Below are 24,768 nucleotides of genomic sequence, written 5' to 3' on the forward strand. Positions count from 1 at the left end.
GCTCTCTAGTTGAGGTGCACAAGCTCAGTAGTTGTGGTGCGCAGGCTTAGTTGCCCTGAGGCATGTGGGATCCTAGTTCTCCACCCAGGGATTGAACCCGTGTCGCCTGCATCGTAAGGTGGATTCTTTACCACTGGACCACCAGGGAAGTCCCCCATATGGTTTTTTAAAAAATATATTTATTTATTTATTTATTTTGGGGGGCTGCGTCAGGTCTTAGTTGCGGTACACAGGAACTTCATTGTGGCATGTAGGATCTTTCGTTGCGGTGTGCGGGCTTCTGTCTAGTTGTGGCACGTGGGCTCTAGAGTGCATGGGCTCAGTAGTTGCAGCACATGGGCTCTCTGGTTGTGGCGCTTGGGCTCTAGAGTGTGCAGGCTTAGTTGCCCTGAAGCATGTGGGATCTTAGTTCCCCAACCAGGGATCGAACCTGTGTCCCCTGCATTGGGAGGCGGATTCTTAACCACTGGACCACCAGGGAAGTCCTGATCATATGGTTTTAAATTCTTCAGTTTGTTAATGTGGTGATCGCACTGATTAATTTGCATATATTGAAGAATCTTTGCATGCCTGGGACATATCCCAGTTGATTATGGTGTATGATCCTTTTAACGTGTTGTTGGATTCGGTTTGCTAGTACTGTATTAATGACTTTTGTGTCTATGTTCATCAGTGATATTGGCCTGTGATTTTCTTTTTTTGTAGTATCTTTGTCTTATTCATTGATTTTAGCTTGGCTTTTATCTTGGCAATTCAGTTGTCTAGTTTTGATTGGTTCCTCTTCATAGTTTCTAGTTCCTTGTTACAGTGATCTGCATTTCTGTTGATAACCTTTCTTAATTCCTTTAGCATTTTTATTACCTCCTCTTTGAACTTGGTGTCTAGCAGACTAGAGAGGTCTGTTTTACTGTTTGTTCTTTCAGGGGATTTCTGTTGTTCTTTCAGTTGGAGTAGCTCCTCTGCTTTTTCATTTTACTTAAATTTCTCTGTTTCTATGAATTTAGGAGAAACGCTTATCTACTGTGGTCTTGAAGGGCTGTTTTTTGTTTTGGTTTTTTTTGGCCACACTCTGTGGCATGTGGGATCCTAGTTCCCCAACCAGGGATTGAACCCACACCCCCTACAGTGGAAGGGCAGAGCCTTAACCACTGGACTGCCAGGGAAGTCCCACTGAAGGGCTGTTTTTAATGTATGAGTGTCCCTGTGTAGACTGTGTGAATCCAGTAGTTTTGGTATGGATGACAGCCATGTCTTTCCTCAGAGTGGAAATTATCCCCTTGATGGGGGGTGTGATTGGTGTTGTGGTAACCTGAGTCTGCACTGGAAGTTGGGTGGGATCTCCTCTTTCCCCTGTGGCTGTCACAGCCCTGTCAGGGGTGGGGTCTGCTCCCCAGTTGTTGAAGTAGAAGCCCTGAGGGTTGGGTTTAGTAAGGCTGCATTGCCCTTAAGTGTGTGCTCTGTCCCCAAGGAGGTGAGTGCTGAAGCAAGTGAGGCCCGTGTGGTCACAGAGAACCTTGTGCAGGCATCCCCGGTTTTGCCCAGAAGCAGCCCAAGGTTATGTCCCTTTCTCCCTAGTGTTTGTCCGGGACCTAGTGTCAGGCAGGCACTGGGGGCCGGGGCATTGTGGCTGCAGGAATCAAGGTAGTTGTGCTGCCACTTGGCACCTGGGGTGCCTCTATGGTAGGGCTCTCCCAGGGCTTGTCTGCCCCAGATATGACTACAAGCTGTGGTGTGAAGTAGGCAGGACTGGAGTGTTCCTGCTGGGAAAGGAACCACTGCAAACTCCTCCCCAGGGGCTGTCGCAGGGGATTTGTGATTCTGTGATGGCTATGCCACCTGGTGTGCACAGCAACATGGTCCATTGTTGCTGGACCTGTTCTTGGACCCGGCCCCGCTATGGGAGCCCTGATAATTGGCTCTGATGTCAGCCCCACTCCTGACATGTGTGGACTCACAAAGTCCACCACCACTGGTGCTGCATCCCTCCGTGAGCACGCTGACAGTGGGGCTCTTATGGTAGACCCATGCCCTGCCCTGCGCATGCTGTAATTGGGGCTCCTACGGTGGACTGTGCCCCTGTGGCATGCAGTAACAGTGGTGGCCCAGACCACACTCCAGGCACTTCTGGTTATCTCTGCACAGCTAGATTGAGTCCTCTCCCAGGGTCCCTCTCCTGAAGGCCGAGTTTCAGTGCCTAGCTGTTGTGCCTATTAGCAGGCCCGCCTTGACTGCATTTTGGGTTGAGAAGTGTGACGACGTGGCAGCCGACAAGCGCTGGTCTCTCTCTGCCCTGACTGTTAGCAAGCCGGCACACACACACTCCTCTTGAGCAGAGACCAGGCCCTTTCAGCTCCCTATCTGTCCCGGCGGACCTCCCAGCTGGCAACGGGGGTTCCCAGGGTGAGCGAAGCTCTCTTCTTTCATAACTCCCTCCCAGGGGTGCTGGTCCCTTCCTGATGCCTTATTTTTCTTTTTTGTCCTACCTGGTTACAAGGGGATCTTACTTGCAGCTTTGGTTGTATAAGAGATCTTCTGCTAGTTTTCAATCGGTTTTCTGTGAGAATTGTTCCACATTTAGATGTATTTTTGATGTGTGTGTGGGGGGGAGGTGAGTTCCATGTCCTTCTACTCTTGATCTCCCTCCTCTTGTTTGTCAAATAACTGCAACACTGAATCAGATGAGGTCAAATGCAGAGGCTGGGTGGTTTACTGACCATGAGTACTCTGACACTCACCATGCCTCCCCACCTCCAGGTTCACTACCTCTTGGAAGTCGCCAGCTCACCTGGGTCTTATTATTATTTTCTGATCATCAAACCTTATTTGTTATTGGAACATCCTCTTCCATCCTGCAGGACCCTGTGTTCTGCAGGAAACAATCTGGGTAATGCTTACCTGGTCAAACTTTATTACAGAAGGAGAAACTGAGGCCAAGGGAGGGCTGCTCTCTGACACTTTTATTTTGAAAAATGTGCATGGTTCAGTCTCTGCCCACGTCACTCATCTTCACTCACACTAGAAACAACAGAAGGACACGAGTCTGGGTTGAAATTATGTGCATTTATGGGAAAAAAAAATCCAACAATAACAAAAGCCCTTCAATCTCGCCAAGTTCTCAACCAGTGATAATGAGGCAGTTTCAATGAATGTGTCTGGCTGGGGACATTTCCAAAGGGGTCAGGACAGTTGAAAGACATTGGCCAAAAAGAAAAGATGCAGAGAGGGCTGACATTTTAAATGAGAGCATATTAGACCTCCCTTATGGCCCTATCATCCTATTTCAAGTTACAGTCTCCTCCCAGTTTACAAAGATCCTTCCTGAACTCCGCTCAAATGCAGTCTCTTCCAGAAAGCTTTCCTTGGTCTGCACCAGCTGCATATGCCTTCTTAGTAATGTCACATTTTCTCGTGCTGTCTCCTATCACTTTCTGCCTCACATCCATCATGTTTGAGTACCTGCCTTACGGTACCCATTGTTAGTAGGCATGCCCCTGAAGTCGGGCCCCATGTTGCTCATCCCAGTATTTCCGTCTCCCTCCCCCATCCAGTGCTCAGTATACAGCAGGTGCTCAGTATACAGCAGGTGCTCAGTGAGGGCTTGTTGAGTTGAAGTCAGTTCTACATTTGCCACCACACATAACCTCTTGAGAGTGATAACTGCCATCTCTACTTCTTCATTCTTCCTCCACGACCTCAGTGGTCTGACTCCAGCCATCTCTAGGAAGGAACAGACCCCACCAGATATCACCAACTCGTGGTTGCAGGTTTGGGGTGGGGAGAAGGTTAAGCTTTCACCCCTGTTCCAGAAGCCAAGGAGGCAGGAAAGGCAGCCACTGGGGAAATCAGTATGACCATGAGTGGTGTTGGCCACTGCTCCATTTTGGAATCTCATAAGTAGTCATTCTTCAAAAGTTTCCCCCATGAACCATGGCCGACTTTGCAAGGCAAGCCGAGGACTGGTGGGGGTCTGGTTGGGTTGCTCTGCCAGCCCAGGGACCAGAAGACATAGGCCAGGAAACTTTCTATAGGACATGGCCTATATTACCTTTGGGTGGGGAGTGTTAGAGGTTGTCTGTCTAGTTGTTCGGTTGGAGCTGTGGTGGGAACATTAGCCCTGTGGTGAGTTGTCAGGCACATAGATTGTAGTAAGGCTGAAAAATACAAGCTTCAATAATGGGCCTCTCCTCCAAAGGCGGAAGGGTCAGGAGGTTCTGGGAGCAATGAGGGAGGGTCCCAAGAGGTCCTGCAGCTCCAGTGCTAACGGGTGCCCTGCTCTGTCTCCTGCTTCCAGCTCCCGCTCCCTCCCTCTGGTTCTCCACATAGGGGCCAGGCAGGGGGCCATTGGAAGTAATAGTGCAGGGAAGGGAAGTGCTTTTTCTTTTCCTACCATGAGGCGTAGATTTGGACTAGAGAGAGGTGAGGATCAAGGATAGGAGGAGGATTGAAGAGGAGAGGAGAGGCCAGGGCCCTATCCACTTGTTTACTTCTGTAACGAGTAGACATGAAACCCACATTTCTAGCTGCATCACCCCCAGACAGCATTGAGGTCCTAGTCGGGGTGATGAGAAAATTCTTCAGAGCTCTCAAAGGTGCTCAGTGACTTGGGGAGAATGCTGTGGATCCTCCCATGAGAGGGCCCCTCTGGGGCCAATAAGGTATGAAAACTGCAGCATCCTCCCTGGAGACTGGGGAAAAGAGCCGAGAAGCAGAGAGAAGAGAGACTCCTTCAGGCACCTCCTTTAGCAAAGAGAGTTGGACCTTAGGGGACTCAAGTCAGGAGAGATGTTTCAGTATAAAAAGGCTTCCCAGTAAAAGGATGGGAGTCCCCACGAATCCCTTCCCAAATCCCATTGCACTTAGAAAAGAGAAAGGAAGGAGCATAAAAATATCTTGAAGATGTGGGCTTGCCTGACGATACAGAAAAGCAAGTCTCATGGCAGGCAGTGTGTCCCATTACACGAGAGGATTATACCGAGCTTCAGTATAGAGACTTTACATATATCTTTATATAAATGCATATATATTTATAGAGCTTCTGCCTAGAACAGCCGGGCTTGCTTCTTCAGTTCATTCCTCTTCCAGAGGGCCAGCCGGTCAAACTCGGAGATGGTCATGCCGAAGACTTGGTAGAACTCTTCCTGGGACAGGTGGCGCTGCAAGGAGGTGGGAGGAGACAGAGGGAACAGCTTGAGGATGTGAGGTGCAGGCTGGGGGCAGGTGGAGGCAGGAGTGGTTCCTGTGCATTTCCTCTGGGCACACTGTGCCTGGCAGTGTCTGACCCATGGAAGGTGTATGATGAATATCTGTTGAATGGATCAATGTGTGAGTGGTTGTTTCCTGGGAGGGACCTCTGTAGCTGGTCTGGCTGGAAAGGCCTCCCCCACCCAGGACTCAGGTGGGACTTCTGCTTCACCTAAGTGCCTCTCGATGCATCCCAGTTGACCTCCCCTTTCTGCAGTCCCTGCTCCCTGCATTGTGTCCAGGAGTGTGTATGGATTAATGTTATCGCTCTTTGCTTTGGAAGAAAAAGGAGGCATGCCCAAGATTTTAGGGCGTATTTCCTCTTACTCATTAGTTTACAAATGATCTGGAACGTTGTTCCTTAGGCCAGTCAATGAAAAAAAGTTACTGTCCAGATTTCTCCAACCCCCACTCGCTGAAATGTCCTTTCATCTCTTTCTTATTTGAAAACAAGTATGCCATATAATGAAACATTGTTCTGCATGCCTTGGCAGGTTTTTTAACCCCTTTCTGCCTGCCCTCTGTCCTGCCCCTTCCCATCAGCCTTGAAAGTTGATACATTATCCTAAGCTTTTAGAGTTAGAAATATATGGCACTTAAAATGTGGCAAAATGTGGAAAATTGGTACATTTAGGTGAAGGGTAGATGGATACTCATTTTACAATTCTTGCAACTTTTCTGGAGGTCTGAAATTTTATTTTTCAAAATAAAATTTACAGTTATCTTTAAAGATAGAAATAGATGGTATATATCCTGCCTGTAAACTTCCTGCATTCACTTGCTGTTGGTAGCAATTATATTAGCTAATTGAGTATCGAGGGAGATTGAATGAGAATCATGTATACAGCCACGTAACAATTAGACAATTCTCTGGCCTATTGTCCCTGTGAATTAATGTTTTCGCCACATTTCCAGAACTTTAGGTAAAAGTAACTTTGATACTTTTGTTAGATATCATTGGCTGCCGATGACTCTGAGTTGACTTTTTAGTACTTAATATTTAACACCACCACCAATTCCTTGTATTGCGTTTGTATTATGCTCAGTAGTTCATAAATGTACATTCACCCTCATTTTTCTCCTTTAATTCTTCTGACCTGATTTTCTTCTGAAAACCAGGAATAATTTCTACCCAACTGAAAGATGAGAAAAGCAAAAGTCAGAGAATTAAAATGACTTGCCCAAGAGGGAGGGAGGAGAGGAGACTAGCTAGGTAAATAGCAGAGCTGAGACCAAAGTCCAGGGCTTCTGATTCCAAATGCAGTATACTCTCACTGCCCCTCTTGGTCAATCCCATTAAGAATTTCATAAATATGTCTTTCTTTTATGAAAAATTTCAAAAATACACAAAAGAGAGAAAACGCACACCCATGCCCATCATCGAGATTCAAAGAGTTTTACCACATTTGCTTCATCTGTTTCCTTTGCTGAAGTGTCTTAAAGCAAACCTTAGACACTGTTCACTCCTACATACAGCGGTTTGCATCTCAAAACATACTGGCTATTTTCTTACATAACCACAACAGCATGGGCAAGGAAAAAATGACAGTAATTCCACAGAATTACCTAATACCTGTCTATAATAAAATTCCCCTAATTGTCTCAAAGTGTTTTTTTTTTATAGTTGGTTTGTTTGAATAAGGATTCAGACAGCATCCACACATCACATTTGGTTGTTAGACTCCACCAGTCTAGACAGTGCCCCTCTTCTTTTGTTCATGCTATTGACTCGCCCAAATCTGTTCTACTTGCGCTCGAGTGCTGAAAAATATGTGGATATGAGAGCATTCTCTGCTCCTTCCATAGTAAAGACTGAGGGGAACGGTCTCATTTGTTCTTTTTGTTGTTGTTTGTTAGAGTGATGGTTACTACTGATTCTCTAGCTGGCTTTCTCCACTGTGTTTAAAAAAATTTTTTTTTTAAATAAGACTCAATTTAAAGGAATGGCAGACTAAACTATTCAAGTAAACACTGTAGGACACACTGAAGGAGTCTGAGGCTTTTCTTCTCTCCTCCTGTTAAGGGCCACGTGGAGCCTCCTTTCTCCTCTGAGTTCTCAGAGCACACAATGGCAGCCCTGTCCATTTGACATTCACCGCAGATTTTAAAGCATAAAGGTTAAGTGCATAGGCTTTACAGCCAGGCAGATAGGAGCGTGTGACCTTGGACATGGTAACCTCACTGAGCCTCAATGTCCTCTTCTGAGAGTGGCAGCATCCCAGTACCTACCTCACGGATATTGTGAGGGTGACTGAGATGATGCGGGTCACATGCCTGGCACAGTGGCTGGCACTCAGTCACCGGCACTCTCATTAGTGCAGTGATCTCTTCATGTGTCTGTCACATAGCATGGCCTGGTCTCTGTTTCCTTTGATTTCATCTCCTCATCCTCTCTTCTGGGCTCACGTGGCCCCAGCCACACTCACCTCCTGCCGTCCTCCAACACACCAGACTCACTCCTGCATCAGGGCCTTGGCAGCGGCTGTTCCCTTGGCCCAGAATGCTCTTCCTTCCTATATAAGCATGGCTAACTCCCTCACCTACTTGAAGTCTTTGCTCAGATGTCATGTTTTCAATGAGATCTACTCTGACCACCCCATTGAAAACTGCAACTCACCCCTCCAACTCCCAACCCCCCTCACTCTGTTCTCCTCTTACCCTTTCCCTCAGCCCGGTTACTTCCCAACATACTCTATCCTTTATTTATTACTTGTGTCATTTACTGTCTGTTTCCTCACATGAGAACGTCAGCCCCAAGAGGGCAGGGGTCCTTGTTTTGTTCACTGATATGTTGTAGGCACCTAGAACAGTACCTGGTGTATATAATAGGTTACAATAAATATTTATTGAGTGAACAAGTATCTATACTCCGAGCTCCTTGAGGAGAGAGTCAGGGGTTTCCTTCTTCCGTGCCCTTCCTGAACTGCTGCAGACAGCTAGGACAGTGTCTCTAGCCCAGTGGTCTCAGCTCAGGCTATATATTAGACATCCCTGGGAGCCTCTGAAAAATACTGATGCCTGAGCTCCTTCCCCAGATTGTGATTTAATTGGACTCAGATGGGGCCCTGTATGGGTATTTTTAAAAAGCTCCCTAAGTGATTCTGATGCTTAGAGAAGGTTGCGTTTTCCTGGTCTGAGCTTCTGGGTGTCCTGGAGGATGTAGGAGAGCAGTTGGTCGTCCATTACGAACCAGGTTCGTGAACATTTCCACCCCTAAGTGCTGGCTCCAGTGAGCTGCCGTCGGAGCTGTCCCCTTCAGCACCGGCAGACACTCACTGCTAGACTGTGAAACGAAGCCCTGTGGGGAGAATCATCTGCTTCCTTCCCTGCTACCCCAGCATGCTAGAGCTGAAAGGACTCACAGAGCTTCCTGACCCACTCACATCTCCCTCCTGCAGCTCCAACCCTCTACTCTGGGCAAATTCATCAGCCGTCAGGTCAGGGGTGGTCCCAAGAAGTGCTGAGCCTCCTCTCTTACAAGCCTGGATTCAATTCCACAGACATCTCCTGACACCTCCCCTAGTCCAGGCAGAGGAAATGGATGGCTTGATGATCTGATGCAAAGGAGAAAGAAAGGTATTGGATCTGTGCTCTGGACACAGGGCTGGGGAGGCTGGAGGAAGAGGTTAGCGACACATGCTGAAGAAGGCTTAGGGGAGGCTTTGGGGCACAGGCATCACTAGAATGGGGCCCTGATGAGTGAGGAGGCTGGCAAGATGGAAAGGGTGTTCCAGGGAGAGGCACTGGGGTGAAAAGGGCAGCGTGTGCTCCTGGAACTAAGGTAACCAGGGACCGGGACTCCATGCCAAGTGGACTGGATGGCTTGAGAGCCCAGTGCCATGGTCAGGCCATGTCTGCGCCTTATTTATGCTGTTCCCACTGCTCATGTTGCTCTCCTGCCTCTCCATCCATCTAAACCTGCCCACCTCCAAAAGTCCATCCAAATCCTTCCTCTTCCTGGAAGCCTGTGTCACCCCATCCAGCTTTAGTGGTCTTCTCTGAGTAACAGCAATGAAACACTTATGAAGAATTTTCTACTCAGTACACTGCCAGATTCTGTGTGAAGGGCTCTATGTGTATTGTCTCATGTATGTCATTTGGCAACCTGAGGGAAGCATGACAGTCACCCCATTTTACAGAGGAGAAAACTACGGTTTGGAGAGGTTGTCATGTGGCCAAGCTGTCCAGTTGGGCATGGCAGCATCAGGGTTGGAACCTAGGGGGTCTTGCTTGAGACTTGCTTATATGTTTACCCTCTGCACAGAGCTGTCCCCCATCCTTCCCTGTCACAGGCACTGGTTTTCTATACAATCCTGCATAACACCAGTGCTGTGTTTCTTCTTATCGGACAGACTGCAGGCTCTTGGAGGGCAGGAACCAAATCTAGCTCTTCTCTTACGTCTGCAGAAGCATCAGCCCCACTTGGAGACATGCTGTAGCTGTGCACCACAGATGCTAACTGAATTGAGGAGGCTGCATAGAACAGCAGGGAACAGTCTTGGGCTAAGGAAACCAGGTTGGAGTCTCCGCTTTTTTAACCAGCTGTGTGACCTTTACGGCATTCATTCTGCCTGCTCCTCCCAAGCTGGGTTAGACCAGGCAATTTCTGGAATCACTTCAAACCCAAGGGCACCTGCTCAGTTTTCTACACATACCTCTAAACGCGTCCGATCCACATCCTTGGGCAGTCGGTTTCTCCCTCTTGTGGTCACCAGGAGCAGTTCATAAGGGTAGATCTAAGAAGAGAGGAGGGAGGATATTTGTAGGTTGGGTGAGGGTGGTGGGCTTGTCCCTTCAGACATATTTTGTGTCTGGCTGGGGCTCCCTCCTCTGTCCAGAAAGAGCCAGAGATTAAAGTCTGGAGGAAGGGCTGAGTATGTCCTTTTTCGGGTTTCCTGGCAGCCTCAAGGCACCTTCTCCCAAAAGGCAAGGCCCTGGAGTCCTTGAATACTGCCAGGGATGAGCTTGGTTGCATTTGGCCTTAATGTGAGCACAAGGGCTCCTGAGTGTAAATGTCTCATATCTGTGATTGGCAAGCCTCTAGAGAGTCTCCGAGGCCCAGGGGAACTGTCTGGTTTCAGGAGGCAAGAGATGTAGGGCAGGATTCAGGGAAACTGGGCCAAGGAGGCACTTGAAATGCTAGTCTTGAGAGGACCCTTGGGGTTATTTATCGATGTTCCCTTCCCTGCATAGACAGTGCTGTCATCTTCCTGCTGGTCCCCAGTGTAGCAACATGCAGGGTCCCGGAGACCCCCAGGGTCTGTGTATCTTTACCTTGTACTCTGTAGAGAGAAAAGAGACACACACAAAGTAGAAACCATCAGTCTTTGCTCTGCATCACTACACTGGCCTCTGTCATAGAGACACTGTCCTCATTGAATTCATCCCAAATCAAGGATGGTTTGAACACAATGGAGAAAGGGGTTGGGCTGATCCAGAGATAGGTTTTTAGGGGGAAAATGACGTTTGAGATATTTAGAATAGAAATAAGAAGAGTCTGGGCCCATGAAGCACATGGGTGAGATCCTTCATCTTCTGGGGGGAATCCTCCAGGGTTTGATGTGGGCCTGCCTTCCTGCCTGAGCCTGCTTGTAGGAGCTGGAAGAGGCTAGTGGGAGAGCATCACTGGAAGAGAGCATGAGGCTCATGGAATTTTTTCTTGGAAGAATGTGCATTTGGCTCTGAGTATTTCCCTCCACCCGGGGCTGGCAGGCAACTCTAGCTCAGCAGTCCTGGGAGAACAGCAAGCACTCTGTGACGGCTCTGGGAATCCAGATGGGACAGATGGCCTGGAGATCACCCAAGGCCAGGGACTTGAGAGGATGAGAGAAGAGCAGGGGAAAAGGGAGGGAATGGGAAGTGAAAGGGAACTCGGGGTTTGCACAGAGCCCAGCGTGGGACGAGAATCGTTTGTCAAACGGGCTATTATGAGCAGTGCATTATAATGAGGACCCTGTGAAGTCCCAGGAGACGCCGGCACTCACCTCGCATGCCCCAGTTGACAGCGTTCATGCTGTCGTAATGGAATAGGTCTGCGCTGGGTGTCTGCAGGGGAGACAGAACCAGGGCTGGCCTGAGGCACGCTCACCTCTGCCTCCCTGAAGTACTCACCCATCTCCAGAAAATGCACTGGGGCTGGTGGGACACGGGGCCCTCTCAGAAGCCTCGGTCTCAAGGTGGAGTGATTTACTTCACTGCCATATGCCTAGTGCCTAGGCCTGGCACGTAGTAGGCACTCAGTAAATATTCATTTATTAGTGAATTACAGCTCATGCTTTCTTTCATTACTCAAATATCATTTTTTCTGAGATCTGCCCTGACAACTCTATCTAAAATTGCAAATCACCCCTTCCCCAACTCCCAACCTCCCTCATCCTGCTCAATTTCCCCCTCTTTTCCCATAGCACTTACTACCTTCTACATTGTGTATAAGGTGACTTGTGTACTATTTACTGCTTGCTTTCTATTTCTCCCTATAAGAATATAAGCTCCAAGGCCAGGGGTCTTTGTTTAGTTCGGTCACTGAGGTATTCTGAGCCCTCAGAGCAGTGCCTGGCATACATAAAAGGCTTTCAATAAACATCTGTCTGTTCATGAACAAATGTCTAGGCTTTGGGCGTGCTGAGGACAGGGTCTGTCTCTTCCCCGCTTGGAGTGGGTGGGGACCCAACACCAGCCGTGGCTCTACTACGGACCTCTGATCCCTTTTGTGTGCTTAACCCTAAAATTGTCTCTTAACAAGTCCACCACTTTTGTCCCTCTGCAGTCTCTTCTCTACACAGGAGGGATCCCATTAAAAATCTGAGTTGGGGGCTTCCCTGGTGGCGCAGTGGTTGAGTCCGCCTCAACCACATGATTCAGGGGACACGGGTTCGTGCCCCGGTCTAGGAAGATCCCACATGCCGTGGAGCGGCTGGGCCCGTGAGCCATGGCCGCTGAGCCTGCGCGTCCAGAGCCTGTGCTCCGCGACGGGAGAGGCCACGACAGTAAGAGGCCCGCGTACCGCAAAAAAAAAAAAATCTGAGTTGGATGGTGCAGCACACCTACCGGAACCCTTCTGAGTCCTTACCAGCACACAGGGCCCTAATGACATCTCCGTCTGGCTTCATCTCCACGCTCACTCCATCCCAGCCACACATCCTCCCCACCCAGGGACTCTGACACTGTGCTTCCCTCTATTAGGGTGGCTCTTGCTAGTCTTGGAGAGGTGAGGTCCCTCCCTGCACTCAGGCCTTTGTTTAAATTCACTCTCTGACCTTCTCTCTCTTTGCCTGCTTGCTTTGTCTTCCATCTGAGCACTTATGACTGCTGACTTCAAGTCACACATGCACTTATTGGTTGTCTGTCTCCCCAGCTCAAATGTGAGCTCCACAGGAGCAGCGAATTTATTCACTGCAGGACTTCCAGCACTCAGAACAGTGCCTGACACTTAGTAGGTGCTCAGTAAATAAATGTCTATCTTAGTGTCCTTCCCCTTTCCCCCATCACTTGTCTATTCACAGAGCCTCTCCTTTTGCCAACAAGACATATTTTTCATCCCCTTTTTAGTCCTTAAACCACCTCACAGCTTCCAAGAAGGTTTTACGCCGCAAGACATCTAAGAGCTCAGAAGGCTCCAAGCCACAACGGGTGAGTGGAACCCAGCAGTCAGGTGTGGGCTGTCAGGGGCAGCTGGCCCAGGCTCGAATCCTGGCTCAGCACTTACTAGGAATGAGAGCTCAAGCAGGTCACTGAGCCCCTCTGTGCCTCCATCTTCATCCACAAAATAGAGTTATTAAAAATAGTAACTACCTTGCAGGGTTATAATGAGTGAGTGCTTGTAAAGTGCTCAGCATGGAGTAATTGTGCCATAGATACTAGGTGCTCCCAGCCCCTCTCACAGGGGGCTCTTTTGTTAATGCACCTCTAGCCCCAAGGCCTCCTGTCCAGGTTTCACCCGTAAGTCATCACTCCTGAGCTAACACAGGAATTGTGAACCTCTTGGGGATAATGTCCCTGGAACAGCCTCTCTTACCCTGTGCAGCCCGTTTCTTCTGTAGGCAGGCAGGGAGGCAGATTTGGAGATGAGGGGGTCTGAAAAGAAGGAGCCAAGACAATTACCAGGGGCCCCAAGCCAGGGTTTCCTCTCCCTGAGGTCATCTGGCTACAAATGGCCAATGTTACTTGTGGGAAGGGGGACAGACAGGGACCACCAGCTCCTTCCACTGCTCTCCAGGCTTACAACTAACAGTCTTAGGGGTGCCTCACCCTGGCAGAATTCTAGGCCCACCCCAAGTACCCACTCACAGTCTTCTGGTGTTAACCTGCACACATCTATCCTCCTATGATGGACCCATGTGTCCTGGAATTGGGGTCGAGCTGGAACTCAGACAGGCAGGCTCCCACGTGGGTGGAAGAGGTGTGTGCTCTTTCTTTCTCTCTGGGAGCTGTTGAGCATGGCAACACTGGTTCTAGGACCAAAGATTAAGACCCACTGTCTGACAAACACATGGGGTGGACTATTTCAGATGGGGACTGTGCTGGGACATCCACGTTGTATGGTCATCAAACTAAGGGGGACCTGCCGCTGACTCAGCTCTGGCCCTCACAGAACATGATGGGCTGAAGGAAGGGCAGGCAGAACATACCGCTGTCAGCCAGGTAGTGGGACCGAGGGGCTGCAAGAGAGGGAAGCCAGAGATCAGCGTTCATGGAGACAGACAGAAATGGCTCCCATACCTGGGCCACCCTGGCCGGCGGGGAGGAGGGCCCTCCTTCAGTACCTCCTTTCCCACTGGTCAGTTTCTAACTGTTGCACCTGCACCTGATCCTCCCTCCCCCACCCAGCTTGTAGCCCAGCACCTGGCACAGTGCAGGTGCTCTGTGATATTTGTTGCACAGATGCCATTGAATGGAGCTGAATTTTGAGCAGCACTGGTGCAGTGTACAGAGCCAGGGGTTGAAAACAGTGCCTCTCAGTGGTGAAACAGGGAAACAGCCTATCAGTTCATCCTGGCTTGGCCATTAGTAGATTCCCAATTTCAGATAAGTAAATCATGCTTTGTTTTCTTATCTGTAAAATGGGAGGGATAGTGTCTCCTTTATAGGGTTATTGTGAAGAATGTAGGACACAGTATAGTAAGGTGCTTAGCACAGTGCCTGACAGATGCAAACCCTCAATAAAACTGGCTTTATCATCATCACCACCACCACCACTGTCATCTTTGAGCTCACCTAGAATCAAGGTGCAGTACAGCAAAGAGGGAAAAGCTTATGGCCTTGAAGTCACTCTATGCTGGGCCTGATCCTGGCTCAGTCACTTACTGGCTTTCTGACCTTGGGCAAGAGGGTTAACCTCAGGTCTCTCATCTATAAAGTGGGTGATAATAATCCCTCTACATTTGGTCTTTGTGAGGACCAAGGGTGATAATGTATCTATAAATGCCCAGCACACAGGATTGCAATAAATGGTACCTTTTATTATCCATCAAGTATTGACCTGAGATAGGATTTCTTGGCAGGACTGAATCCCACAGGGGTAAGTAAGAGAGGAGGCAGGAAGAGGATGTGTGAGTCCAGGAACAGGCAGGAGCTTACAGTGAAAGACTCTCAGGGCAAAGTGCTTGAACCAAGCATCTGCTTGTATACCTCCAGTGATGGGAGGCTTGCTACCTCAAGAGGCATCCCGTTTTATCTTCAGACTATTAGAAGAGTTTTTTCTTTACATGGAAACTGATTGGAAGTCATGGCTTCAGATGACCCAAAGAAGCAGAAGTGACTGCTCAGGACGGAGCATGGTCTTATTTAGTCTGTATTCTAGACCCTGGTGAGGCCATAGAAGGTTAGATTCACTAATGAAAGAACTGATGGGGAAGAGAGTGCCCCCACCCCGGCAGGTTACAGTGCAGTGCTTACAGCCATTTAGGGACATATCATAGCCAGCTGTGTGCAGGGCCTCTCGGCTGCTGGTGGAGCTCCGGGGTGGGGTCCAGGGATCCGCGTAGGAACTGGACCGGGCCTTCATCTCTTCCTTCAGAATTAGTCGGCCAATTCCACTCTGGAGCTGGGGGTGGGGGAGGAACAAGATGAAGTTAGAAGGAAGCAAAGAACACTGAGATGGAACAGGCTTAGGAAAGGCTGAGGGACCAGATTCTCTATAGTGAACCTCTGGCACTTTTTGCCTTTTCAGTGTCTCTCTTTCCTTGCAGCACCCATATTTTCCTTTGTGGGACTTCATTTCTCTTCCACAAGTAGTCCTGTGGTCAGGGTGGGGCGCTGGTGGTACATACCAGAGCCCATATACAATATGCGGGCTTTTGTGTGTGTGGCTTCTTTCACTAAGCATAATGTTGTCAAGGTTCATACACATTGTAGCATGTATTAGCGCTTCATTCCCTTTTATAGCTGAATAATAGTCTGTCATATGGATATGCCACATTTTGTTTATGAGTTGAAGGACATTTGGGCTGCTTCTGTCTTTCGGCTCTTGTGAGTAGTACTGCTAGGAACCTGCGTGTACATGTATTCGTTTGAGTACCAGTTTTCAGTTCTTCTGGGTATATACCTAGGAGTGGAACTGATGGGTCTGTGAACAGAGAACGTCACCTAACATGGGTCAGTAAACAAAGGATGTTGCATCCACCCAGCCATCAACCTCTGCAGCCACCACCAACAGTATACCCTGAGAGGATTCAGAATGGAGTAAAGCAGGATACTGGGCCTAGATAGTTAAGGTGCATATCAAAGGAATGATTTCAGTGCATCTTCCCATACACAGAAAAGGGCTAAATTCATTAACGTAAGATGTCTGTTTTTTTCTTTAATTAGAATCTTTTGACAGACGTTTGACTATCTGCTTTGTTTTGTTTTGTTTTGTTTTTGCAAAAATTCCTTTATATCCTGGTTCCTCCCTTACCTCTTCAGAACTGTCCCTCAGAGCTATCTGAGAGGCTGTCTCCCGGGCTTAGGTCCTTAGTATGTCTGCTGAATAAAACATAATTCTCAACTTTTAGGTTATGCAGTCAACAGTTTTGACAGCTACAAAGGGACCCAGAGCAGACTTTTCTCCTTTGCCTGAACTCTCCAAGGGTCCAGAACCTGGGTACCAGCAGAGGATTCTTGGGCCCATCTGCCACCTCAGAGAGTCCAGATGAATTTGGGTGAGTCTCTCCTGATTCTCAGATCCCCTGTTATTGGCTGATGATCCTAAGTTTTATTCAGTGATGTTAAACTCCTCACTGGAAGAGTAGTAGGTTATCCTTGAAACTTAGTTTCAAGAAGAGGTACCTGGGTTATGCTCAGTTGAAAGACACTGAATAAGGTTGGACTGGGTAATTAGGTGGAAAACGGGCCTGTCGTTTTTCCTTGAATTGGCTACTTTAATAGAGTTTGTCAAAATAAAAGTGAAGGTATCTCATGAGAGCTTTCAGCTCAGAAGGAACATCACCTCCTGGCTGGCAACAGCTTCCTCAGGCTGTTCAGTGTCCCTGAACACAAACTTGTGGGAGTGGTAGAGGCAAGTCCTCATACTGTGTAGCTGTCCCTAAAGGGAAACCCACTTTTTCAATTAAACACTTGCCTGCCAGGGACATGCGTAAGAGCTGGCCACTCCATAATCCGAGTACCCATGGTGGTTGTAGGCTACTGAAGGGAGAAACCAAGACTCATAAAAGGGCTAAAATGAATCTAGGGTAAAATCTAGAGGAGTTAAGCTCACAACAGCACATTGGCTCACCACACGATCATCACTAGCGATTTTATCTCCACAAACTGACTCTAGAATGGGGAACAAAGCTTTCAAAACAAAAAGAAAAAGGAACGACAGATTGCCAGCTTCTAACTAATACCCCAGCCAGACATATATGTACAACACATATACTTACAAGTACTTACTTAATTGGGAATTAAAGGAAATCTCGCCCTGAAAATGACTAAGATGAGGCTCTTCTATTGCATACACAGTTAAGTTAGAGAAAGCCTGCTTGATAAAACATCTTTTCAGAATTCTGACCTTAAAGAAACAAAAGCCCTTCTAGGGGGAACTTGCATTTCTCTCCCTGTGTCTTTGAGATGTAAATGTTCTACCTGATTTTCTTAGGCATTTTGTGTGTATGTATGTGTATATGTCTGTTTCTGTGTTTTGATTACTTGGTCTTTGCCACCTGGAAGGTACACATATGGTATACAATTCGGCAGCCAACCGAATAGACTGGGATTCTGAGCAGTCTTTTGTCTGACTGTGCCAACTCTCAGGGGCTTTTGCCCTCTTAACCTTCCTTGCATCGGCCTGTGCAATGAAGCCCTTTACTTTCTTAGGCTATTTTGGGGAGTAAACTTTCTAGATTTTGTGAAGGCTACATCTTCACACTCTGTTGTGGGGACTTCTCTGGTGTCTTACTGGTTTGCATCAATAAGATACATCTTACTAATGGCCACATGATGGATCCTTTATATTGGAGAAACTTCTAAATTGGTAAATTTTAAAAGAGCTGTGTTACTGGTACTTATAAGAAGAAAACTTAGAAGGTGGAAAACATATATTCGGCTAACCTAAGAACTGCCTTAATTGAAAACAACAACAACAAAAAACTGGTTTGGGAAGCCTTATTTGTGGTCTCTGCTTCCCCTCAGTGAGTCTTACAGATGCTAATAAAAACATTAGGATAATTCATGTTAATTAGGTTGATTAACAGGGAAGTAAACTGAAGAGAAAGTTTAGAGACTTCTTCCCAAAAAGGTGGAAATTTTAAAGGGACTTATCCCAAAAGGATAAAGAAATCTTTAGATGATTATTTAAAAATGGGATAAGTAATATGGATGTTAATGGGATTAAAACAAAGGTTTGATAGAACATCACGTAAGGCTGGATGGAACAAAGGGGCCCCCTATAGGTCCCCAACATTAAAGGGCCCCAAACAAGTCCACTCTATTTACCCCACTTAAAAAATATGTATATTTAGGGACTTCCCTGGTGGTCCAGTGGGTAAGACTCCGTGTTCCCAATGCAGGGGGCCCAGGTTCGATCCCTGGTTGGGGAACTAGATCCCACATGCATGCCACAACTAAGAGTCCGTGTGCTGCAACTAAGAAGCCCACGTGCCACAACTAAAACCCAGCGCAGGCAAAATAAATAAATATTTTAAAATATACATACATATTTAAATGGCTGGAAGTAAATTACACTGAGATACCTGGCCAAAAATTACTTGGGGCGACAGGCCGATTAATCAAGTAAAAGATTGACAAAAGGGCCTGAGTCCCTTGGCTCAACCCCTCACTGGGGACCCCAGAGCCTTTTATTAAAAATAGATAAAAGAGTCAGAGGATAAAAAGAAAGGAAAGCTTCTAGGACTCCTTGAAAGACCAAGGCTTGATGATTGGGTCCTAATGGAAGATAAAGGTAAAGGTATAAAAGTTGATAGAATTGAGACGAAAGTTTATAAAAATTGGTATACCTAAACGGGCTTTATATAAGATGGTTATTTCTCTTTTGTTTAATTATATTGTGTGATATACATGTTTTACTGGGGAATCCTTCATAAGACAGGCCGTATGAATCTGCCCCTCAGGAAATATTATTAAACATACAAAAGGAAACCAGTAGGGTTACCTGAGCCTGTATAATATAATGTAAAAACTGGGAGCAATATTCAGGGGCTAATAAAAATAATAATACAGATTTTGCTCTGGGTCTCACCTGTGCACTCAGAAAAAGGACCTTTGTTGAATGCCTTATGCAAGCTTTTGAAAGCATGATAAATTAAACCCTAAAATTCTAGAACATAGAACTCTTGAATTTTGGCTTAGTCAGAAATCTTCTCACTGATATAAAAAAGCAAATTAAACAAAGTACAGTTGGGCAAATCAATCTTTTAATATCATTTAGGCAGCAGACCAGTTTTTTTGAGAATTAAAAGCATCTGTCTTTGTTTTGCAAATCTCTGCAAATAAGAAATGTAAATACAGCCCACATTGATCTGAGACTGAGCCTAATTAGCTCAATCAGGTAAAACCTGAAACCAAGGAGGAAAAAAAAAAAGCAAAAAAGTCCTTTTAAACTCAAACTGCTGGAAAGGCTCCCTCACCCCAAATCTAATTCATAGCCTCCTTAAGGGTTTATCAAGTATAAATACAAATCTTAAAAGTCTTTTCCACAAATAGCAAAGCCTTAGTCATCTGAGCAAGCAAGTTTAACTTATTCCAACTGTTACTTATAAACTAGTAAGTTTATACTGTAATACCTGATTCATAACTAAGTTTTTAAGGTGAAGCTCTGAGATCTCTAGTTAGGTCTGTTTATATGTCTGTGTACATATTATACATATGAGATGTCTCTACCTCCGGAAAATACTGTTAAAATTAAATTTATAAAAGAGTTCCGTTTAATTGACTTAAAAGTAAGTGCTTACAAATTAAATACTTCTAAACATGAAAGAAACTGGCCAGAATGAATTTCAGGTTCATGTATCTAGGAAATATTCAATATTAAATTAATATCTGGTATTAAAGCTAGCTTCAGCTTGCTGGTTTAATCAGTCAATACAGACATCTTTTACTTGGTACACCTTCAGTGTACCAAGGTTCACTGAAGGTTAATAAGTTCATGTTATTTCTGTTGCAGAGTTTGTCAGCAAAAAAATTAACTTAGTATGATGATATTTTCATAAATTATAAAGGAAAATAAGAGTTTTCAGGTGAACCCTTTAGGAATAATTATGCTTTGGGTATATGGATTTAAAACAGTTTCTCCAGATTTTTGGTAACTTAAAACTTTAGAGTTTTTCCTATTTATTTTTAATTTTTATTTTATATTGGAGTATAGGTGATTTACAATGTTGTTAGTTTCAAGTATACAGCTAAATGATTCAGTTATACCTATACATATATCTGTTCTTTTTCAGATTCTTTTCTCAAGAGGTTATTATAAAATATTGAGTAGATTCCCTGTGCTATACAGTAGGTCGTTGTTGATTATCTGTTTTATATATAATACTGTGTATATGTTAATCCCAAACTCCTCATTTATCCCTCCCCCCCGCCACCACGTTTCCCCTTTGGTAACCTAAGTTTATTTTCAAAGGCTGTGAGTCTGTTTCTCTTTGGTAAATAAGTTCATTTGTATCATTTTTTTGGGTTCCACATATAAGTGATATCATATGGTATTTGTATTTCTCTGACTTACTTCACTTAGTATGATAATCTCTAGGTCCATCCATGTTGCTGCAAATGGCATTATTACATTTTTTTATGGCTAATATTCCATTGTAGATAGGTACCACGTCTTCTTTATCCATTCCTCTGTAGATGGACATTTAGGTTGCTTCCATGTCTTGGGTATTGTAAATAGTGCTGCAATGAAGATTGGGGTGCATGTATCTTTTCGAATTATGGTTTTCTCTGTATATATACCCAGGATTGGGACTGCTGGATCATATGGTAGTTCTATTTTTAGTTTTTTAAGGAACCTCCATACTGTTCTCCATAACAGTTGTACCAATTTATGAAGCCCTGTTTGTAGACTTTTTTATGATGGCCATTCTGACTGGTGTGAGGTGATGCCTCGTGGTGGTTTTGATTTGCATTTCTCTGATAATTAGTGATGTTGAGCATCTTTTCATGTGCTTTTTGGCCATCTGTATGTCTTCTTTGGAGAAATGTATATTTAGATCTTCTGCCCATATTTTGATTGCATTGTTTGTTTTTTTGATATAGAACTGCATGAGCTGTTTGTATATTTTGGAGATTAATCCCTTATCAGCCACTTGATTTGCAAATATTTTCTTCCATTGTGTGGGTTGTCTTTTCATTTTGTTTATGGTTTCCTTTGCTGTGCAAAAGCTTTTAAGTTTAATTAGGTTCCACTTGTTTATTTTTGTTTTCATGTTCATTATTCCACGTGTTTGTGTTTTTTACAGGATTTTTTCCTGTAATTGATTTCTAGTCTCATAGTGTTGTAGTCAGAAAAGATGCTTGATATGATTTCAGTTTTCTTAAATTTACTGAGGCTTGATTTCTGGCCCAGGATATGATCTGTCCTGGAGAATGTTCCATGTGCACTTGAGAAGAATGTATACTCTGCTGTTTTGGATGGAATGTTCTATAAATATCAGTTAAGTCCATCTGGTGTAGTGTGTCATTTAAGGCTGTGTTTCCTTACTGATTTTCTGTCTGGATGAGCTGTCCATTGATGTAAGTGGAGTGTTAAAATCCCTCACTATTATTTTGTTACTGTCAATTTCTCCTTTTATGCCTGTTAGCATCTGCCTTATATATTTAAGTGCTCCTATGTTGGGTGCATATATATTTTCAGTTATTATATCTTCCTCTTGGATTGATTCATTGATCATTATGTAGCATACTTCTTTGTCTCTTGCAGTAGTCTTTATTTTAAAGTCTATGTTGTCTGAGTATCATGACTTCCGCTCTCTTTTGATTTCTATTTGCATGGAATACCTTTTTCCATCCCCTCACTTTCAGTCTATATGTGTCCTGAGGTCTGAAGTGGGTCTCTTGTAGACGTATATATGTGGGTCTTGTTTTTGTATCAGTTCAGCCAGCCTGTGTCTTTTGGCTGGAGCATTTAATCCATTTACATTTAAGGTAACTATCGATATGTATGCTCTTACTGCCATTTTGTTAATTGTTTTGGGTATTTTTTTTTAACATCTTTATTGGAGTATAATTTTTTTTACAACTGTGTGTTAGTTTCTGCTTTATACCAAAGTGAATCAGCTATACATATACATATATCCCCATATCTCCTCCCTCTTGCGTTTCCCTCCCACCCTCCCTATCCCACCCCTCTAGGTGGTCACAAAGCACTGAGCTGATCTGTCTGTGCTATGTGGCTTCTTTTGGGTTTGTTTTTGTAGGTCTTTTTTCTTCCCTTCCTCTTGTTCCCTTTTGTGATTTGATGACTCTCTTTAGTGTTGTGTTTGGATTCCTTTTCAATTTTTATTTGTATATCTATTGTAGATTTTTGGTTTGCAGCTCCCATGAGGTTTTGATGTAGCAGTCTATATACATATACAAGATTTTTTAAGTGGCTGGTCTCTTAATTTGAAATGAATTTCCAATATCCTGCAATTGTACTCTCCTCAAGATTGCTGGTTTTGATATCATATTTGTGTGTGGCTGATTTCCTACCTTTAGTGTATGTTTGCCTTTATTGGTGAGTTTTCCCATTCATAAGTTGCTTGTTTCTAGTTGTGGCCTCTTCTTTTCTGCCTAGAGAAGTTCCTTTAGCATTTGTTGTAAAGCTGGTTTCATGGTGCTGAATTCTCTTAGCTTTTGCTTCTCTGTAAAGCTTTTGATTTCTCCATCGAATCTGAATGGGAGCCTTGCTGGGTAGAGTAATTTGGTTATAGGTTTCCCCTTTCATCACTTTAAATCAGAGTTTCTGCTGAAAAATCAGCTGTTAACCTTATGGGGATTCCCTTGTATGTTATTTGTTGCTTTTCCCTTGTTGTTTTTTCTATTTTCTCTTTGTCTTTAACTTTTGTCAGTTTGATTAATATGTGTCTTGGCGTGTTCCTCCTTGAGTTTATCCTGTATGGGACTCTCTGCATTTCCTGGACTTCATTGAGTGTTTCCTTCCCCATGTTAGGGAAGTTTTCAGTGATAATCTCTTCCAGTATTTTCTCAGGCACTTTCTCTCTCTCTTCCCCTCTGGGACCCCTATAATGTGAATGTTTGTGCATTTAATGTTGTCCCAGAGGTGTCTGAGACTATCCTCATTTCTTTTCATTCTTTTTTCTTTATTCTGTTCCACAGCAATGACTTCCACCACTCTCTCTTCCACTTATTCATTCTTCTGCCTTGTTTATTCTGCTTCTCATTCCTTCTTGTATGTTTTTCATTTCAGTTATTGTATTGTTCATCTCTGTTTCTTTGTTCTTTAGATCTTCTAGCTCTTTTTTAAACATTTCTTGTATTCTCAGTCTGTGCCTCCTTTCTTTTTCCGAGATATTGGATCATCTTTACTAGCATTACTCTGAATTCTTTTTCAGGTAGATTGCCTATCTCCACTTCACTTTGTTGTCTTCTGGGTTTTTATCTTGTTCCTTCGTCTGGAATGTATTTCTCTGCCATCTCACTTTTTCTAAATTTCTGTGTTTGTGGTCTCCTTTCCACATGCTGCAGGATTGTATTTCCTCTTGCTTCTGGTGTCTGCCCCCTGTCGGGTGAGGTTGGTCCAGGGGCTTGTGCAGGCTTCCTGGTGGGAGGAACTGGTGCCTGCCCACTGGTGGGTGGATCTGGGTCCTGTCTCTCTGGTGGGCAGGGCCATGTCAAGGCGTATGTTTAGAGGTGGCTGTGAGCTCAGTACAGCTTTAGGCAGCCTGTCTGTTGATTGGTGGGGCTGTGTCCCCCGCCCTGCTTGTTGTTGTTTAGCCTGAGGTGTTCCAGAACTGGAGCCTACAGGCTGTTGGGTGGGGCCAGGTCTCAGTGCCAAAATTGTGCCCTCCCTGAGAACTCATGCCAATCAGTTTCCCTGGGGCCTTTGCCGCCACTGTCCCTGCCCCCACAGTGAGCCACAGCTGACCTCCACCTTCCCTGGAGACCCTTCAAGATCCGCAGGTAGGTCTAGTCCAGGCTCCTGTGGAGTCACTGCTTTGTGCTGGGTCCCTCCAAGAGTGGGATCTGCTTCCCCTTGTCCGTGGAGCTCCTGCAATCAAGAACTGCTGGCTTTCAAAGCCAAATGCTCTGGGGGCTCCTCCTCCCAATGCCAGACCCTCAGGGTGGGGACCCTGACGTTGGGCTCAGAACTCTCACTCCTGTGGGAGAACCTCTGCAATACAATTATTTTCCAGTCTGTAGGTCACCCACCCGGCAGGCATGGGATTTGATTATATCGCAGAAGCGCCCCTCCTACCATCTCATTGTGGCCTCGTCTTTCTCTTTGGGTGTAAAATACCTTTTTTGGTAGGTTCCAATCTTTTTTGTCAATGGTTGTTCAGCAGTTAGTTGTGATTTTGGTGTTTTTGTGAGAGGAGGTGAGCTCAAGTCCTTCTACTCCGCCATCTTGTCCGGAATTGAGATGCTTTTAGTTTGGATGCTTTCTGCCTCTTTCCTTAGTGTGTGTTGGCCATTATTCCTTTCAAATGGTGTGTGGATGTGTGGCAGCCTGTGCACACTCCTGGTATGGCAGGAGCAGCAATTGGCGCCTACTTGCGGGTCTCCCAGCAGCGGCAGTGGGCCCATGTGCCCCCAGGCCAGTAGGGGCAGAGATTGTTGTCTGCTCCTGTGTCTCTTAGCAGCAGTGATGGCCCACGCACTCCCGGGGACAGCAGGGACCATGACTGGTGGCTGCTCGCTGCCTGTGCGTACTCTCTGGATGGTGCGGGTGGGACTGGCACCTGCTCCCAGATCTCTTAGTAGCAGCAGTGGCCCGCACACTCCCAGGACAGCAGGGACAGTGACTGGAGCTTGCTCATGGCCTGTACGTGCTCCCCGGACATTGGGTGCAGTGATTGGTACCTGCTCATGGGTCTCTTAATGGTGGCAGTGGCCCACACACTCCCGATAGCAGGGGCAGCACTTGGTGGCTGC

At 45.7% G+C, this 24,768-nt stretch overlaps 1 protein-coding gene across 2 annotated transcripts in view; it reads right to left on the minus strand.

Moving 5' to 3' along the window:
* Positions 1 to 3,041: 3,041 nt before the first annotated feature.
* ABLIM3 (actin binding LIM protein family member 3) overlaps positions 3,042 to 24,768 on the minus strand; it is a 144,062-nt gene continuing 122,335 nt past the window's right edge. For both annotated transcript variants that reach the window (XM_024738249.1, XM_024738248.1), the window contains 7 exons: positions 15,136 to 15,283; positions 13,869 to 13,898; positions 13,256 to 13,314; positions 11,226 to 11,286; positions 10,516 to 10,523; positions 9,897 to 9,977; positions 3,042 to 5,153 (listed from right to left, as the gene is read on the minus strand). In XM_024738249.1, the coding sequence (XP_024594017.1) occupies positions 5,040 to 5,153; positions 9,897 to 9,977; positions 10,516 to 10,523; positions 11,226 to 11,286; positions 13,256 to 13,314; positions 13,869 to 13,898; positions 15,136 to 15,283 (501 nt within the window). In that variant the 3' untranslated portion in view covers positions 3,042 to 5,039. The remainder of the gene's footprint in view (positions 5,154 to 9,896; positions 9,978 to 10,515; positions 10,524 to 11,225; positions 11,287 to 13,255; positions 13,315 to 13,868; positions 13,899 to 15,135; positions 15,284 to 24,768) is intronic.

This window comes from Neophocaena asiaeorientalis, unplaced genomic scaffold (genome assembly GCF_003031525.2).
Source record: "Neophocaena asiaeorientalis asiaeorientalis breed wild unplaced genomic scaffold, Neophocaena_asiaeorientalis_V1.1 scaffold404, whole genome shotgun sequence".
In the NCBI taxonomy this organism is placed as follows: domain Eukaryota; kingdom Metazoa; phylum Chordata; class Mammalia; order Artiodactyla; family Phocoenidae; genus Neophocaena; species Neophocaena asiaeorientalis.